Source organism: Nycticebus coucang, chromosome 3 (genome assembly GCF_027406575.1).
Source record: "Nycticebus coucang isolate mNycCou1 chromosome 3, mNycCou1.pri, whole genome shotgun sequence".
In the NCBI taxonomy this organism is placed as follows: Eukaryota; Metazoa; Chordata; class Mammalia; order Primates; family Lorisidae; genus Nycticebus; species Nycticebus coucang.
The window spans coordinates 160,291,091-160,307,792 of NC_069782.1; the positions used below are offsets into that span (position 1 = coordinate 160,291,091).

General features: G+C 54.9%; 1 protein-coding gene across 1 annotated transcript in view; it reads left to right on the forward strand.

The window, feature by feature from the left end:
• The window catches only part of INPP5A (inositol polyphosphate-5-phosphatase A), a 193,414-nt gene that overhangs the window by 161,661 nt on the left and 15,051 nt on the right, over positions 1 to 16,702 (forward strand). The window contains exons 10-12 of the mRNA XM_053584591.1: positions 7,691 to 7,786; positions 7,934 to 8,008; positions 16,497 to 16,570. Of these exons, the coding sequence (XP_053440566.1) occupies positions 7,691 to 7,786; positions 7,934 to 8,008; positions 16,497 to 16,570 (245 nt within the window). The remainder of the gene's footprint in view (positions 1 to 7,690; positions 7,787 to 7,933; positions 8,009 to 16,496; positions 16,571 to 16,702) is intronic.

Here is a 16,702-nt window from a genome sequence, read left to right on the forward strand (position 1 = left end):
GATGTCCCCACCCTGGAGGCAAAAGCTCACAACTGTACTCCCATCTGTGCCTCAGCCCCAGCCTCACAGGAGGAGGCTGACGGGACATGTGAGCTCAGCAGCAGTTGGATCTTGTGCGGCTGATCTGGTGCTCCCGGCCATGTCTGGCAAGCACAGGCTGCTGCCTGCTTGGCCCCATGTCCGCCTGCGGAGATACCTCCTTAAGGCTGCTTCCCTGACAAGCCACCCCATAGGTGTTCCCGTGAGCATCTGCCTGTGTCTGAAATCTGGCCGCCTGCCCATGCCTCTCCCTGCTTTGTCCTCAGCCTTTGTGGCTGATTTCATGCTGTCGGGAGTCTGTGTGTTTTCCTGCATGAAGTTGTCAGAGGGATAAAAGCTCAGGAGCAGGGTCACAGTTAGAGGGATGGGCATGGAGAATTGGTCAGAAGTATGCTCAGGCTGTCCTCCATAGGGCAGGGAGCAAGTCCAAGGAGAGCGTGTGGCAAGCGCCAGTGGAGCAGCTGTGGGCTCTGCTGCTGGGGCCAGCCCGTCCAAATAGGGCCAGGCCAGCCATTTGGTGAAAACCACACTCTCTTCAGGACAGGGCTGCTTCGTCCTCAGTGACAAGGAAGCTTCTAAGTCACCATAAGTGGCTGATACCAGTGATCTGTGTGGCTCACACTGCCAGTCCCTTAGGCAGAGGGGGCACCGTTTGCATGAGCCACCCACAGGCAGCTTCTCTGGAGTGCTGGCGAAGCCATCAGGAAACCTCCAATGAGGACTGCGGTGCACTCCAATGCCGACAATGCCCTCCAGCCTGGCTGAGGACTCACTCAGAGGGTGCCTCACTGCCCGGGGACCATCAGGCCGGGCCACGTCTGAGCTGCTTGGGCCGTGGTGCAGACCCTGACCCAGTGGGCAGTCGACTTGGCAGCCCCAAATGCCATCCTCAGTGTCCTATCTGCTGCAGCATGGGGTGGGCAGGTCTCTGTCACCTGCACACTAGTCTGGACGGCCATCTGCAGGTGGAGCAGTATTTCCCCAAGCTGCCCATATGGGAGGCACCAGGGGGCAGGGCAGGCTGCAGATGCTGCACTGGGGACAGGGTGACTCTGTGGGGTCTGTGTGCCTGCTCAGGGGTAGGGAGTCCTTACCCCAAGGAATGTGCTGTGTTTTGTTGTATTTAGCTTTAAAGTTTTTTCCTTTTGATTCGACAAGAAGAGTCGAAGACAGAGCCCCAAGGATTTGCTCAGTGGCCGCTGACACTGATGGGTGCCACCTCAGCCTTCCTGGGAGGCCTTGCCCAGTGGCCTGTTCCCTGGTCGGGTGAGACGCCCACTGTGCTCATCCCTGACTTGTGCAGTGTGCACGGGGCTGCGTGTTCTCAGGGGAGCTGTGCTGTGTCCTTCCAGACATCTCAGTTTGTAAGGATACCTTTTTTTTGGCAGTTTCTGGCCAGGGCTAGGTTTGCAACTGACACCTCTGGCATATGGGGCCAGTGCCCTACTCCTTTGAGCCACCTGAGACATCTCAGTTTGGAAAAACTGTTTAATTCTCTGGATGATGGCTCAATTCCTTAAGAATGTGCTAGAATATTCTGCATAGTGTCTGGAATTGGGGCCAAGTTGGACTTTGTGGTTCATTTTCATTTTACTTAAACTATTCACACCCTTTTCCTCCCCAGGTTGGGGGGAAGAGGGAAGAGACGGCTGCTGAGGGAATAAAGAAGTCACTAGCTTCTGGGCCTTCTCAAGGCTGGGGGCTTCCTGCACATTAAACAGTCTGCAGACATCTGCCCCCAACTGTTCTTCTGCTAAAGTCAGGATTAAACCTTGCCCCCACCTCTTTGTGCAGGCCTTGGTGACTGACAGGCCACCCCAGACAATGGCACCGTCATCGCCTCCTGAAAGTGCTGTTCTAGGCCAGACAATGAAATGTCTGGTGGCCTCCAGCCCCTGCACCCAGGTTGTGTATTAGGGACTCCCTCCAGGATGCTCATTTCCCCCTTGGCACAGATTTTGGGAGAGGGTGTGGTCCCAGAGCTGTGGCCGGTTCAGTAAGCTAAAGGGATGGGCCTGCCTGTGTGTCTGCCCTCCCAGGGGCACTGGGGACTGGGCAGGGGAGGGGAAGGTAGAGGGCACAAGTTCAGAGTAGGTGGCAGGAGAGCAGTCTGGCCGAGGCTGTGCTCTGTCAGCCTAGGATCCAGGGTCACCTGTCCCAGAGAATGAGGGCTCCCGACCTTCCCAGACCCTCGGAGCTGCTGGGGTTCTCGACATGCCCAGTACCTCCCCTTGAGAAGATGCCAGGTGCTGTGGCTCTCAGAAGAGACCCAAGTGTCAAAGCTGGTGGCTTCTGGTCCTAGGAGCAGGGTTTGGGGCTTCACCAGCTAACAGATTGTCTTATCTGCCTTGGGAAAAGTGCACACAGAATGTATTAGTCACCAGGGAATAATGAGGAAATTTGACTGTCCCTGGAGACATGCTTCCCCTTCACAAGGCACTTAGGAAGCTAAACTGGAAACACGAGAAGAAGGCCCCCGGGTCCTGGGAGTGCCCTGCGGAGGGTCACTGTCTGTGCTGAGCCCACCCTGGTCTCTTCCCCGGGTCATTGGCAGCCCTCCCCAAACACCCTGACCTGTGGCTTCTCTGAGTCTCAGCCCCTCCCACTGGGCCCAGTCCCCAGCTCCTCTATCCCCCAGACTGAAGACAGCAGTCCTCCCCAGGCGCAGCTGCTCCCTTCCTGCTCTCAGCTGGCCTGACCTCTCCCGCCTCTGCCCAGTCCTGCCAACAGCCTCTACCTGCTCTGGTCTGTTCCTCCTATTCCTTTGTGAAGAGGAGTCCTAGTGACCTATTACCTAGTTACCCATACCAACATCCTGCCAGCTGCAGGGGCTCGGGAATAAGTCCACCTGGTGCTAATATTCCCTGTGTGCCAAGCATGCACAGAGGGACCCTGCTCTGAAGCCAGACTTACAGGGACAGGGAGCTAGACACACTGTTGGTAAACGTAGATTTCGACAGCTGCTAACAGGTCTGCTGATTGTTGATGTCGGCACTCAGGATGGTGACAGGTCTCCGATCATTGATGTGACACTCAGGACACTGACAGGTCTCTGATTGTTGACGTGACCCTCAGGACACTGAATGGTCTCTGATTATTGATATGGCACTCAGGACACTGACAGGTCTCTGATTGTTGACGTGATACTCAGGACACTGGCTGGTTTCTTATTGTTGACGTGACACTCAGGACACTGACAGGTCTCTTATTGTTGACGTGACACTCAGGACACTGGCTGGTCTCTTATTGTTGACGTGACACTCAGGACACTGGCTGGTCTCTTATTGTTGACGTGACACTCAGGACACTGACAGGTCTCTGATTGTTGACGTGACACTCAGGACACTGACTGGTCTCTTATTGTTGACGTGACACTCAGGACACTGACTGGTCTCTGATTATTGACATGGCACTCAGGACACTGACAGGTCTCTGATTGTTGGATGTGACACTCAGGACACTGGCTGGTCTCTTATTGTTGACGTGACACTCAGGACACTGGTCTCTTATTGTTGACGTGACACTCAGGACACTGACAAGTCTCTGATTATTGACATGGCACTCAGGACATTGACAGGTCTCTGATTGTTGATGTGACACTCAGGACACTGACTGGTCTCTTATTGTTGACATGACACTCAGGACACTGGCTGGTCTCTTATTATTGACGTGACACTCAGGACACTGACAAGTCTCTGATTATTGACATGGCACTCAGGACACTGACAGGTCTCTGTTGATGTGACACTCAGGACACTGGTCTCTTATTGTTGACGTGACACTCAGGACACTGGCTGGTCTCTTATTGTTGACGTGACCCTCAGGACACTGGCTTGTCTCTTATTGTTGACGTGACACTCAGGACACTGGCTGGTCTCTTATTGTTGACGGGACACTCAGGACACTGGCTGGTCTCTTATTGTTGAGGGGACACTCAGGACACTGACAAGTCTCTGATTATTGACATGGCACTCAGGACACTGACAGGTCTCTGATTGTTGATGTGACACTCAGGACACTGACTGGTCTCTGATTGTTGATGTGACACTCAGGACACTGTCAGGTCTCTGATTGTTGATGTGACACTCAGGACACTGACAGGTCTCTGATTGTTGACGTGGCACTCAGGACACTGACAGGTCTCTTATTGTTGACGTGACATTCAGGACACTGGCTGGTCTCTTATTGTTGAGGTGGCACTCAGGACACCGACAGGACTCTTATTGTTGATGTGACACTCAGGACACTGACAGGTCTCTGTTGACGTGACACTCAGGACACTGTCATGTCTCTGATTGTTGACGTGACACTCAAGACACTGACTGGTCTCTTATTGTTGATGTGACACTCAGGACACTGTCAGGTCTCTGATTGTTGACGTGACACTCAGGACACTGACTGGTCTCTGATTGTTGATGTGACACTCAGGACACTGTCAGGTCTCTGATTGTTGATGTGACACTCAGGACACTGACAGGTCTCTGATTGTTGACGTGGCACTCAGGACACTGACAGGTCTCTTATTGTTGATGTGACCTTCAGGACACTGGCTGGTCTCTTATTGTTGATGTGGCACTCAGGACACTGACAGGACTCTTATTGTTGATGTGACACTCAGGACACTGACAGGTCTCTGTTGACGTGACACTCAGGACACTGTCATGTCTCTGATTGTTGATGTGACACTCAAGACACTGACTGATCTCTTATTGTTGACGTGACACTCAGGACACTGTCAGGTCTCTGATTGTTGACGTGACACTCAGGACACTGGTCTCTGATTGTTGACGTGACACTCAGGACACTGTCAGGTCTCTGATTGTTGACGTGACACTCAGGACACTGTCAGGTCTCTGATTGTTGATGTGTGCTTCAAGGACACAGCTTTACATTCTCGCTCTTGGTCTTAGGCTCAGCAGTGAGGGGAAGAACCTTGCGGCATCCTGTGCCTTTATGTTAAAGCTTATTTACCTAGTTCGTGTTGACAATAGAAGTTTTAAAATTCTCTTTTCACATATTTTTGCTTTGTATGCCTCTTGCCCCACAGATACTCCAAAAGTCGCCCCATAGAACTTGCGAACTTGCTTCCTGAAGCAGGCAGCTCTCCCTCAGCTCTGAAACCTCCATGTCCCCCAAGTCAGGCCCCTTTAGCAATGCCGGGTGACTATGCCAGCTTGACCCCTGCCAAAAGGCTTCTGGCCAGTCCCTGGCCTGTCACAGTCCTGGGAAGCTCTTTGGGTCCCTGATGCCCTCTTGTGCAGGCATGATGGTGTCCCCGGCTCTCATCCTGAGCTGGCGCCTGTGTCTGTGGCCCCCACATGCCAGTGCACCCCGTGTGCATCCTGTGTCTCCGCCTCGTGTGTTGTCCATACCAGTGTTTGCTTTCCTGGTAGACTCTTTAAGTCTTGTTTAAAGACTTGGTGTTTGAGGGCCAAGAGGCTGCTTTGCCTTTTAACAGAATTGGGACTTTGTGGTGGAGCCTATATGGAGGGGGAATGGGAGGGGCCATCATCTGTACATGTGGTCATCACAGCTCCCTGATGGCCGAGTGGCTCTGTGTGAATCAAACAAGTCATAGAGACAGTGTGAGCTCACGACACAGAAGCCCATCTCCCAGCCACACCTGCCCCTGGACTGTGTCCCAGGATGACACCTGGGCTGTGGCTGTGGAGTCCCTGTCCAGGCAACAAGAAGAGGCACAGGGCCCTCCATGGCCGTCCCCTTAAATCTCTAGTGCCCCTGAGAGAGGACTGGGGCTGCGCTTCCTAGCCCTCCTTCCAGTGCTAATAATGACCAAACAAATCTTGGATAGCTTTTTTAAAGTAGCATTTGGGCTATTTCTTTCTCTTTTCAAAAAAAGTGAAAAATCCTTTCTGTAAGTAGGCAAGCCGGAAAGGCCTGGCCTGGCAGCTTTCTGCATGAGTGGCCAGGACCGTTGCTGGAGTGAAAGGAAAGGGGACAGGCAGCCTGTGAATGGGCGGCTCCAGGCGCAGGTGGGGGCTGAGGCCATGAGCCACATCACATGTTTGTTCTTGGGGAGCTGCCTAAAGTGGGGAGATAAAGCGGTTTTTTAACAATTTCCAGCAGATGCCTTTGGGAGACAGACAGACCAGGAATTCCCTGTGCCCTGGGGGCTACAATGCAGAGGCCTGTAGGTTTCCCATTCAGGGCAGTTAAGCCCCTTAAGCACATTAGCATCTGGATGAGCTCCGACCTACTGGGGAAGGGTAGGCTGCTGGAGGTTGGGTGCTCCTTCTAATCCTCAGGCTGTGAAGGCCCCAGACTGATTTGTGACACATCAGACCAAAAGCCACTTTGGGGGCCTTGACCCCCCACCATGACCCGCTGAGTGTCAATGGACTGCCCTGGGGTGTGGCCTCCCCCAGCCCTGCTCTGGGCCCTGCCTATCCTGTCCCCAGACTGCTTCTGAGCAGCCAGCTCCCCCCAGGGTCTCTGGGGGACTGAGGACTCGGGCCTCCAGGGGTCTTTGCTCCTGTGGGGGAGGGGGGCTGCCCTTCCTCTGTGAGCACTTCCCTGCATGTTCACAGCACGTGCCAAGCTTACAGGGTGCCTGGCCAGGCCTCTGGCTCCTGCCATCTGCCCAGGAGGGGTCCCCAGCTCTGCCTGACCCCTACTATACTAGGTTAAGACTGGGGTGAAATTAATTACTAACAGTCAGCCATGGTGTGACCCAGCCAGCCAGCAGCCTTCTCTCCTTTGCTGTCCGGGTGGCTGGCCCTCCTCATGGCTGGCATGTGCAAGCTCCAGGGGCCGCCACCCTGCCCCCGCTATGTCCCCACCCCCAGCTCAGCTCTCCCTGCAGCGCCCTGACACTGCCAGCCTAGTGCAGGCAGGACTGAGTTGGGGGTCACTAGCAGAGAACAGGGTGCATCTCCTGAGAGCAGCCAGTCCTGCTCCCCACATATCTCTGTGGCAGGGCCTTCTCGGCATAGCTCTGGGTGTGGTGGTGCTAATGTGGTGCACAGTCTGAGGGGCTTCTCTCGTCTGTAGCTGTACTCAGCCAGCCTGGAATGTGGAGCAGGCCACCTGAGAGGGATGGGTGTAGAGCAGGGCTGCCTGAGAGGGATGGTGCCAGGGCAGGCCACCTGAGAGGGATGGTGCCAGGGCAGGGCCGCATGAGAGGGACGGTGCCAGGGCAGGCCACCTGAGAGGGCTGGTGCCAGGGCAGGCCACCTGAGAGGGATGGTGCCAGGGCAGGGCCGCGTGAGAGGGACAGTGCCAGGGCAGGCCACCTGAGAGGGATGGTGCCAGGGCAGGGCCACCTGAGAGGGATGGTGTCAGGGCAGGGCCGTGTGAGAGGGACGGTGCCAGGGCAGGGCCGCTTGAGAGGGATGGTGCCAGGGCAGAGCCGCTTGAGAGGGCTGGTGCCAGGGCAGAGCTGCTTGAGAGGGACGGTGCCAGGGCAGAGCCGCTTGAGAGGGATGGTGCCAGGGCAGAGCCGCTTGAGAGGGATGGTGCCAGGGCAGGGCCGCGTGAGAGGGACGGTGCCAGGGCAGGGCTGCCTGGGTGTGGAGCAGGGCCTCATTACAGGGATGGTGTCAGGGCAGCTCCCTGGCCTGGGTGTGGATGCGTGTCTGGGAAGTGATGCCAGCTGCTCCCCAGGCCTGAGTCCTCCTGTGTTTTCCTGCAGACACTCTGCACAAAGGCCACTATGCAAACAGTCCGGGCTGCCGACACCAACGAAGTCGTGAAGCTGATATTCCGCGAGTCAGACAATGACCGGAAGGTAAGTGGGGCCTGCGGCTGCCGGTAACAACTCAAGGCCCCCAGGGTCCTGCAGAGCCCCCAGCACCTGTCCTGCCCTGGAGGGGAGCAGGCAAGTAAGGGAGCGCCTGCTGCTGCCAGCCGCACTGACGAGCCTCTGACCTCGCAGGTTATGCTCCAGTTAGAAAAGAAACTCTTCGACTACTTCAACCAAGAGGTTTTCCGAGACAACAATGGCACTGCGGTGAGTTGTGTTACCCCGGGAGTTCTCTCCTGGGCAGCCTCTGCCTCCCCGGGACCACTCTTCCTCGACCCCCACCTTTGGTCCCACACAGCCTCTCCAAGGACAGCTTGTGGATGCGTCCTGCTTCCTGGCTGGGCTGGGCTGGACATTGTGGCTGCAATGTCCCTGTCCCATCTGTGGGTGTGTGATGCTCCCCAGATCCATCAGCCTTGAGACCTTTATGTGTGTGAGACACGGGGTGCTTGGGGTCAGGGTCCCCTCTGGGTCCTTCTGTCTCTCTGAGTGGGAAAGAACTCCTGTGCACGGGGATGAGTGTGTGCAGGCTCCTTGCACCATGTTGCTGTGTGCTTGCGTGCTTGTGAGTACGTGAGTGCACAGCATGTGTGTGCATAGGCGGTGGGTGTGTGCGTGAGCACCTGTGGAAGTGGGAATGGGCAGCTCAAGATCACATGTGAGCATGTGGAGCTAGGGCAGCTGGGACAGGACGACCATGAGGACACCCAGCCAGGCCAGCCTCTCGGAGCCTGGGAAGTGCAGGGTGGGAAGACAGCAGAGGGTCCCCTGGAGGAAAGTGCTGAGGTGTCCAGGGCGACAGAATGTTCCATAAGGAGCGAGGAGCTGGCCAAGGGAGAAACCCAGGACTGAGCCAGGCGGTGGTGCCATGGGGCTGGAGGCTGCACACTCTGGAGACATCCTGGGAGTTACTGTCCTCAGTGGGCCCTAAAGCCCTCGGCTTCCTGCCAGCATTTAGACAGATCATGCTCTTGCCAATGGAAGTAAGGACTTTGATATCAGAAGCAGAGCTCTCCCAGCTTCATGGGAGGTGTCTCATATCTGTTCAAGATAGAATAAACTAGTGTGAATGTTCAGAAGAACTTTGGATTTGATTTTCCAGTGGAAAAACGTAGGGGCTGAAGTAAACAACTGAGTCTGCGGGATTGGGGAAGACCATGTCCCAGTTTGTGGTGTTGCATCAGGAGTCTAACAGTGAAAGGCAGTGGGTTTGCCGAGGCACCCCCTTCTCTCATAGGCTGCTCGCACAGTTTCTACCAAGAGCCTGACGTCGCAGAGCTGTCCTTCTGGGTAGCACCGGAGACAATGGCACTGTCAGACGAGCTCACGCCCATGCGCCTGCCCAGGGTACACACACATGGGAGAGTCGTCTGTGAGGTCTCCCGTGCCTGGAGACAGGGCGTTGTCCCCTTCGGGGAGGGCCAAGATAGATGGCCGAGTGGGCTGTCCGTGATAGTCTCGTCTTCGTGATCTGGTTAAACACGCACCACGGCCTCCCCAGGATGGACGCGCCTGCGCCACACTGAGCCCCAAAATCCATCGCGTCTTTCATCAGCCACTGGTCTTGTACCCGTCTGACAGAAATTTAATTCAAGCTGGCTCCTGAAAATAATTATTGTATTTTAAGAGTAGTAATCATTGGCCGGGACATGATTGAATGTGTCCATGCCTATTGACTTTTTCTATGATTTATAGCTTTGTTTAGTCGATATTCCCATCGAAATTGTATAATTAATTATAAGTGTGGCTGTCAGGGCTGCAGGATGGAGTGCCCTGGTGAGGATTTGGAGAGATTAAATTTTCCTCGGCTGTCCCAGGGCAGGGCTGGGGAATCTCTGCAGCGCCTGGCCTCTCGGAGAGAGATGTTTGCTGTGTTTAGTAGCCGCCTTCGCCCCAGGTGCATTGATTTTCCGGGCTCTTTTCCTTTATCGGCGCCGTGTCTCTGAAGAAATGGAGGACCCTGCTGTAGGGACAGCTCCTGACAGATGCGCGATTGCCCAGCCCTTTGTCATTGTCCACACACGGCCCTGCCTGTTTTTCACTCTGTAATCAAGAAGAATGTGTAAGATGCATGTGAAATTGGTCATAATGTTTGTGAGAAATCTCAGAGAGATACAAATTATCAATGTAACAGAAATGCCACGTAATTCCAAGTCAGAAGCCTCTCACGTTGGTAGTCGGGAGTTTGTTCCAGCAGCAGCCGTATCTTTACCACATATCATCGGTGTACACATGTCCCTAGTGAGTGGCAGTACTAGGCCCCGGGAGCCACATCTCCACTGCTGGCCACACCCGGTGAGGGTCCCATAGGCCTGTCAGAGCCCGCATGGCCCCAGCACAGCTCCGCGTCTGACCCCCGGGCTGTCGTGCTGCCCTCTGCCTCCCATTATGCCTGAGGCCCAGGAAGGCAAAGCCTGTGTCTGGTTTTGTCCATGGCCAAAGCTGGAGAGTCCAGATGGCCCTGGTATGCAGGGCAGCCTGATGAGCTAAGCAAGCAGCAGTGTTCACAGCCAGCGGTGTTCCCAGCTCTGTGCAGGGACAGGCAAGTGTGTGGACAGCGCAAGACTTCGGTTAGCCCCAAGATGAGCCGCCGTGAGTGCATGTGATGGGGGTGAGCACACACAGCCTGGGGTGTGAGCAAAAACCCAGGGCAGTGTGATCCACTGGGCCGGCACAATGCCACAGCCAGCTGGGACAGCAGTGGACCATAGTCATTCATGATGGAAAAGGGTGAGCCCACCATGCCAAACACCTCGTCCACGTGCTTGTGGGAGTGCACGTGTGTGTCTGCGCTGCGTTTCAAGGTTTTCCTTTTTAGTTAGAATGTGGAGACGGGCCCTGGCCGCTGTAGGGTGGGAGGCAGCTGGCCAGGCTCTGTAGGTCTCCTTGAAGCCGATTACAACCAGGACTATTCAGGGGCTCTCAGGAAAGCCTTCCCCACATTCAGGCACATGTGAGCCTGGGGTGCCATGCACACTCTGTGCATGGAGTGGTACACACAGATCTCACACGTGTACACACAGCAAAGAGGAGTGGGTCCCCTAGAAGGTGTCCCCAGAGCTGGTCGTGGGGACCTCCAGACTGACAACAGTCTCACCATTTGATGGTGGGATGTGCAGCCAATTCAGAAATGTAAAAGCAAAGCAAATACATGTGTGTTTGTGTGTATATGTGTGTGCACATGCATGCACGTGTGTGTGCAGCCACACATCACATCGTGACATTCTGGTCAACAGCAGACCACATATACGATGCTGGTCCCAACAGCTCATAATGGAACAGAATATCCCTGGCGTGGATCCTTGGTGTTTAACACAAGGCGCTGCTCATGGGTGTGGGAACGCTGCGGGGAGTGCTCTGTGCCCGTCCTGTGACACTTGAGGGCAAAAGACGTCACAACATGACACTTGAGGGCAAAAGATGGTGTTACTGGCTTACATATCCCCAGACCAGTGGTTATCAACGTTCCTAATGCTGCAGGCCCACAGGTTGAGAATGGCTGCCCTAGACTACACTTTTATCATTAGTTTAGAGTGTATTCCTTCTACTTAATTAAAAATGAAGTTAACTGTAACAGCCCCAGGCAGTCCCTTAAGGAAGTCTGCAGAGGAGGCGCTGCTCCCCGGGAGGGGTGACCCTGCGTTCTCGGCCCTGAGGCCCTCCCTGTGGACATGAAGACAGTGACAGTGACAGTGATGGTGATGGCTTTGACCTTGTGCTAGGCCAATGTGCGTGGGTATGTTAGTTTTTGATCAAGAAGTTCTTAAAAAATAATATATTTTAAAAGTAGAAAAAGCTTTTAGAGTAAGGATATAAAGAAAAAATATATTATGTAGCTGGACATGTGTTTGTGTTTTAAACTAAGTACTCTTACAAAAGAGCCCCAAAGTTACAAATATTAAATTTTATTAAATAAAAAGTTATAGCAAACTAAGGTTAATTTGTTGTTGAAGAAGAAAAAGGGGCCTTGGTTTCCTCCCGCGGGTCCTCCTGCCTCGCCTCTGGTGGGGCAGCCAAGGTGCATGTCAGTGTTGGCCGTGTCTGCCTGGTGAGGCCCAGGCTTCTCCTGCAGTGTCGGCCGCGGCTGCCTGGTGAGGCCCAGGCTTCTCCTGCAGTGTCGGCCGCGGCTGCCTGGTGAGGCCCAGGCTTCTCCTGCAGTGTCGGCCGCAGCTGCCTGGTGAGGCCCAGCCTCCTCCTGCAGTGTCGGCCGCGGCTGCCTCATGAGGCCCAGCCTCCTCCTGCAGCCGAGCAGATGGAAGGAGGAGGGTGGTCACGGTTTCCTGTCTGTATGCAGCCTGTACCTCCTGGACGGTTCTTTGTCCAGTGACTTCTTTCTTCTTCAGACAGGGTCTGGCTCTGTTGCCCACTGGAGTACAGTGACGTCACTGCCGCTCACTGAGGCCTCCAACTCCTGGGCCCAAGCAATCCTCTCACCTAGGCCTCCCAAAGTGCTGGGACCACAGGTGTGAGCCACCGCACCCAGCCCCAATGTCTTCCTAAGGGGAGTTGGGGGAGAAGCCCAGGGTCTGGCCCACTTCCAGCAGGCCGCAGTGACTCATTTAGGGAGGAGAGTCTCTGAGGACACAGAGGGGGCACCTTCACTCTCAGAGTGGAGAGAAGAGCCCACTTTCATGGAAAGGATCTGGCATCTAGGTGTCATTTCTCATTTCCAGGGGAAATTCCAGAAATAGTGTTTGTATCTGTGTAGAATAAAGTGCTGGCACAGTCAGAAACAACTGGGTAAAGCTCTTTAGATTCTTAGACTGAAACGTCCTGAAGACCATTGGGCCCTAATCTCCCTCTGACTTGACCTCCATTCCCTGAGCTCCGTCTGACTTGACCTCCATTCCCTGAGCCTGCCGGGCCTGGCATTTCAGGGTTCTGAACTTTCACTGGAGTTTCATCAGGGCAATAACTTGATGTGAGAAAGAAAATTCTGGATCCTCTGGAAGCCACATCAGGAATACAGAACCATATTGGCTGCTGAGCTCACTTGCAGCTGCTCCCCACCTGCCCCGAGCCAGGCCCTGCTCTGGGTGAACCACATGGACGGTCCCCCACTGTGGAGCTCCTGGGCTATTGGGCAGATGACCAGGCTGTGGAGCAGCAGAGTGGGGCACAGGAGAGACCCAGGGGGCAGTATCCACAAGGAAGTTCTGGGCACAGAGATGCTGGGCTACTGGAGGTCAGTAAGACTCAGGGGCCCAGGAGTGGTAGGAGCCAGGCAGGGGTGATCCCTGTGAGGTAGGAGGCATCAGGTGGAGCAGGGCAGCAGCACAGTCTGACTGAAACTCCCCTGGAAGGTCTGTCTGGCTGATGTTTACCTGAGAGTCTAGAGCAGGACAAGCCAGAGCAAGACCTGTGGGCTATGCCAGGGCAGCCCAGGACCAATGCCTGTGGTGTGAACTGTCCAGGGTCAGTCAGTATGGCCAGGGCAGCCCAGGACCAATGACTGTGGTGTGAGCTGTCCAGGGTCAGTCAGTATGGCCAGGGCAGCCCAGGACCAATGCCTGTGGTGTGAGCTGTCCAGGGTCAGTCAGTATGGCCAGGGCAGCCCAGGACCAATGCCTATAGTGTGAGCTGTCCAGGATCAGTCAGTATGGCCAGGGCAGTCCAGGACCAATGCCTGCGGTGTGAGATGTCCAGGATCAGTCAGTATGGCCAGGGCAACCCAGGGCCAATGTTTGTGCTATGAGCTGTCCAGGGCCAGTTGCTGTGGCCAGGATGGGCACTGAGGCCAGGGTTTCTGCCTGAGCCTTCTGGAGACATAAAGCCTGGATGATGCCCAAGTCTCTTTATAGTCTCTTGGGGGAAGATTACACACAAGGCACCCAGGGACCCACATATAAAAATTTTCTCAAGTCTTGCAAGATGAACCCTCAAGAATGCCAAATAATTTAACAATTGATAAAAATTATAAAATAAGAATATTTTAAAATATTAAAAACATGAAAGAATTAGAAATCTAAGTACTTCCTATGGAAAAAAAAACAAAACCTGACACTAAAAAATAAATAGAACTTATGGGATGAATTAAGCAGCAGAGTAGACACAGCTGAGGAAAGAATCAGTGAACTGGACGCTTAGGCGTGACCCTGAAGGCAGCACAGAGATGTGTAGCAGAAAGTGAGTGGGAGAGTCAGAGGCCGGGTGAGGCTGGGGTGCAGCAGCCAGCCAGTCACAGCTCACAGGAACTGAATTTGAAGAGGTGATGACTGCGTTTTCCAGAACTGTCAGAGACAAATACCAAGGAAACAGTGAATCCTGAGCAGGAGGAACGAAAATAAAAATAAATTCACATACAGACACATAACAGCAAGGCAGCAGAATATTATGCATAAAGAGAAGATTTTAAAAACATAAAGAGAAGATTATAAGATTATACATGAGCCGGGTGCAGTGGCTTACGCCTGTAATCCCAGCACTGTGGGAGGCTGAGGAGGGAGAATTGCTTGAGCTCAGGAGTTCGAGACTCGCCTGAGCGACAGTGAGACACCGACTCAGGAAAAAACCCAGCCGAGCAGCGAGCGCCTGTAATCCCAGCGGCTTCTGGAGGCTGAGGCAGCGGGGTGCCCATAGCCCAAGTCTGAGGTTGCGGTGAGCTACCACGCCCACTGCACTCTGCTCAGGGGCATAGGGTGGGACCCTGTCTCAACAACAACAATAAAAAGCAACATGAGAAGAATATTTGGTTGCTCTGCGAGAATGGCTCTGGCAGCAGCTTCCAGAGCAGTCTCATAAACCAGGAGATCAGGGAGTATTTGCTCAAAGAGCTGAGAGCCACTCATGAGAACTGTGTGAGCAGCCAGCTCACCCTGGACCAAGGGGACATCGTGCATGCTGCACACGGAGGCAGAGAGGTGAGGCCCTGCTGCAGGTGCTCACCGGGAGCAGGGACCACGTGTTCCCAGAGCAGAGCTTGGTGACAAAGGAGCAAGGACATCACAGAGCATCCGCAGATGTGCCCAGCACAGTGATAATAACAGGACATCCTCGGGGGCTTTAGAAGTCTGAACCAGACACGGGTTCATGGGATTCCTGACAGTGCACAGTAAGCCTTGCGCTGCCTACCTGTGCGCCTAAGATCTTGAAATGCGAGAGAGTTGTTGTCAGCACTTTGGAAGGATGTTGGTCGGCAGTGGCTCCTCCTCCCTTGGCAGCAGCTCACCTTAGATTCTCCTGCATGGGTCTTTCTGGAAAAGCCTGGCTCCTGACCTCATGCGGCCTGCAGCCGCAGGGATGGCTGAGCATCCTTACTGACCACCCCTTACTGACCACAGTGGTCAAAGCTGCATCAGCACCAGACAAGCCAGCAGCCTCCCCAGTACACAGCACCACCACCCCACTCCCCGCTGTGTCAGCACAGGGCCCTGCCATGGTACCACAGCAGGGCCCACTCTGGGAACTCTGACATGGGATGATTTAGGTGTGATGAATGTCTGTGGCCTGTTGTGTGTCTCCAGGTGTGTGCACACACACATGTAAGTGCAGGCAGTGCATGCTTCACCCTATGGGGGCAATTCTCCCCATAGGGGCTTCCACTCAACCCGTCCATGGAGGGACTGCCCCTGTGGTGAGTCACTCCTTGAGGTGGAGAGGGGGCCACCTGGTGTCCTGGAAACAGCCACCTGCACCTCACAACAGGGTCCCCTGCCTAGCCACTGAGGTGCACTGAGCTGGTGGCACTTCCCCAGCAGGAGCATGTTCTTAGCACCCCACAGGCCTGGGCTGTGCCGGAGAGCAACCCCAGCAGCTGTGTCTGCCATGGCCCCACCTGCAGAGGGGGTGTGGCTCATCCCTCCCCTCCCATCACCTGGTTCCTGTGCCACTGCTATAAACATGGCAACTTCTGATGGACATTCTGGCTGTTCCCATGACCTGAGCCCTGACCTTGTCCCAAGTCACAAGTGCCAGGCAGGTAGGGGACAGCACAGCAGCGGAGAGCAGGCGGGGCCCTGGTGCAGGTGGCTTGGGCAGCTGCCTGGCGCACAGGTAATTACTGTGTACACGAAGGTGCTAATTGCATGTTTCAGGAATGATGGATGAGCAGCAGGAAGGACCGAGGACACAGTGTGGATGGAGGCGAGCAGCGGCGAGCCTGGCACAGCTGCAGGAGGGACATCCCACTGGGCGCCACGGTGGCTGCTCAGAGACACGGCTGGTGGGGACCTCACTCCCTTGCCAGGGGCAACACACTCATGAGCTGGTCTCTGGGGAGGTCCGAGGGGGCCTCCTCCCCATGTGGGGACAAGCGTTTTTGTGTCTGAGCTGCTGCCAGTCTCTCACCTGTGCAAATGCAGGCAGTTTATTCTGACCTTGCACAAGGCTGATGCTGGTCACTCTGGGCTGTGTCCTCCTGATGAGACGTCAAGCCCAGCTCCAGGGAAGAGAGGCCGAGGCGGCTGCTGAGAGACAGCATCTGCCATCTGCTGCGACCCCTGTGATGCCAAGTGCTCCTCTGGGCAGCCTCGGCAGCCAGGCCATACTGCATGTGAAGGTCTCTCAGTGAGTAGGCACTCAGTGGCGAGCAGTGCAGGTGCTGCCCAGAGCCCAGCAGCCCCCAGGGGGCCGATGCCCCCATGGACACGGGCCCCGCACATCTCCTGGAGCTACGAGCCTCCCAGATGCACATGGACAGTGTGTCCCAATGAGGAAAGCCAAAGTGACTTGATTCTCTTCTTTTCATTTTCTTTAGCTCTTGGAATTTGACAAAGAGTTGTCTGTCTTTAAGGACAGGCTATATGAACTGGACATCTCATTCCCACCCAGGTAAGGGGCACCAAATGAGCGATGTAACATTCCCACCTTCCTCCCTCTGGTGCATCTGCGCAACCTGTGTGTGTGACTGGGTGTGCACCTGTGCCTGGGCGTGCATCCTGTGTGTCTGTGCATTGTCTGTGA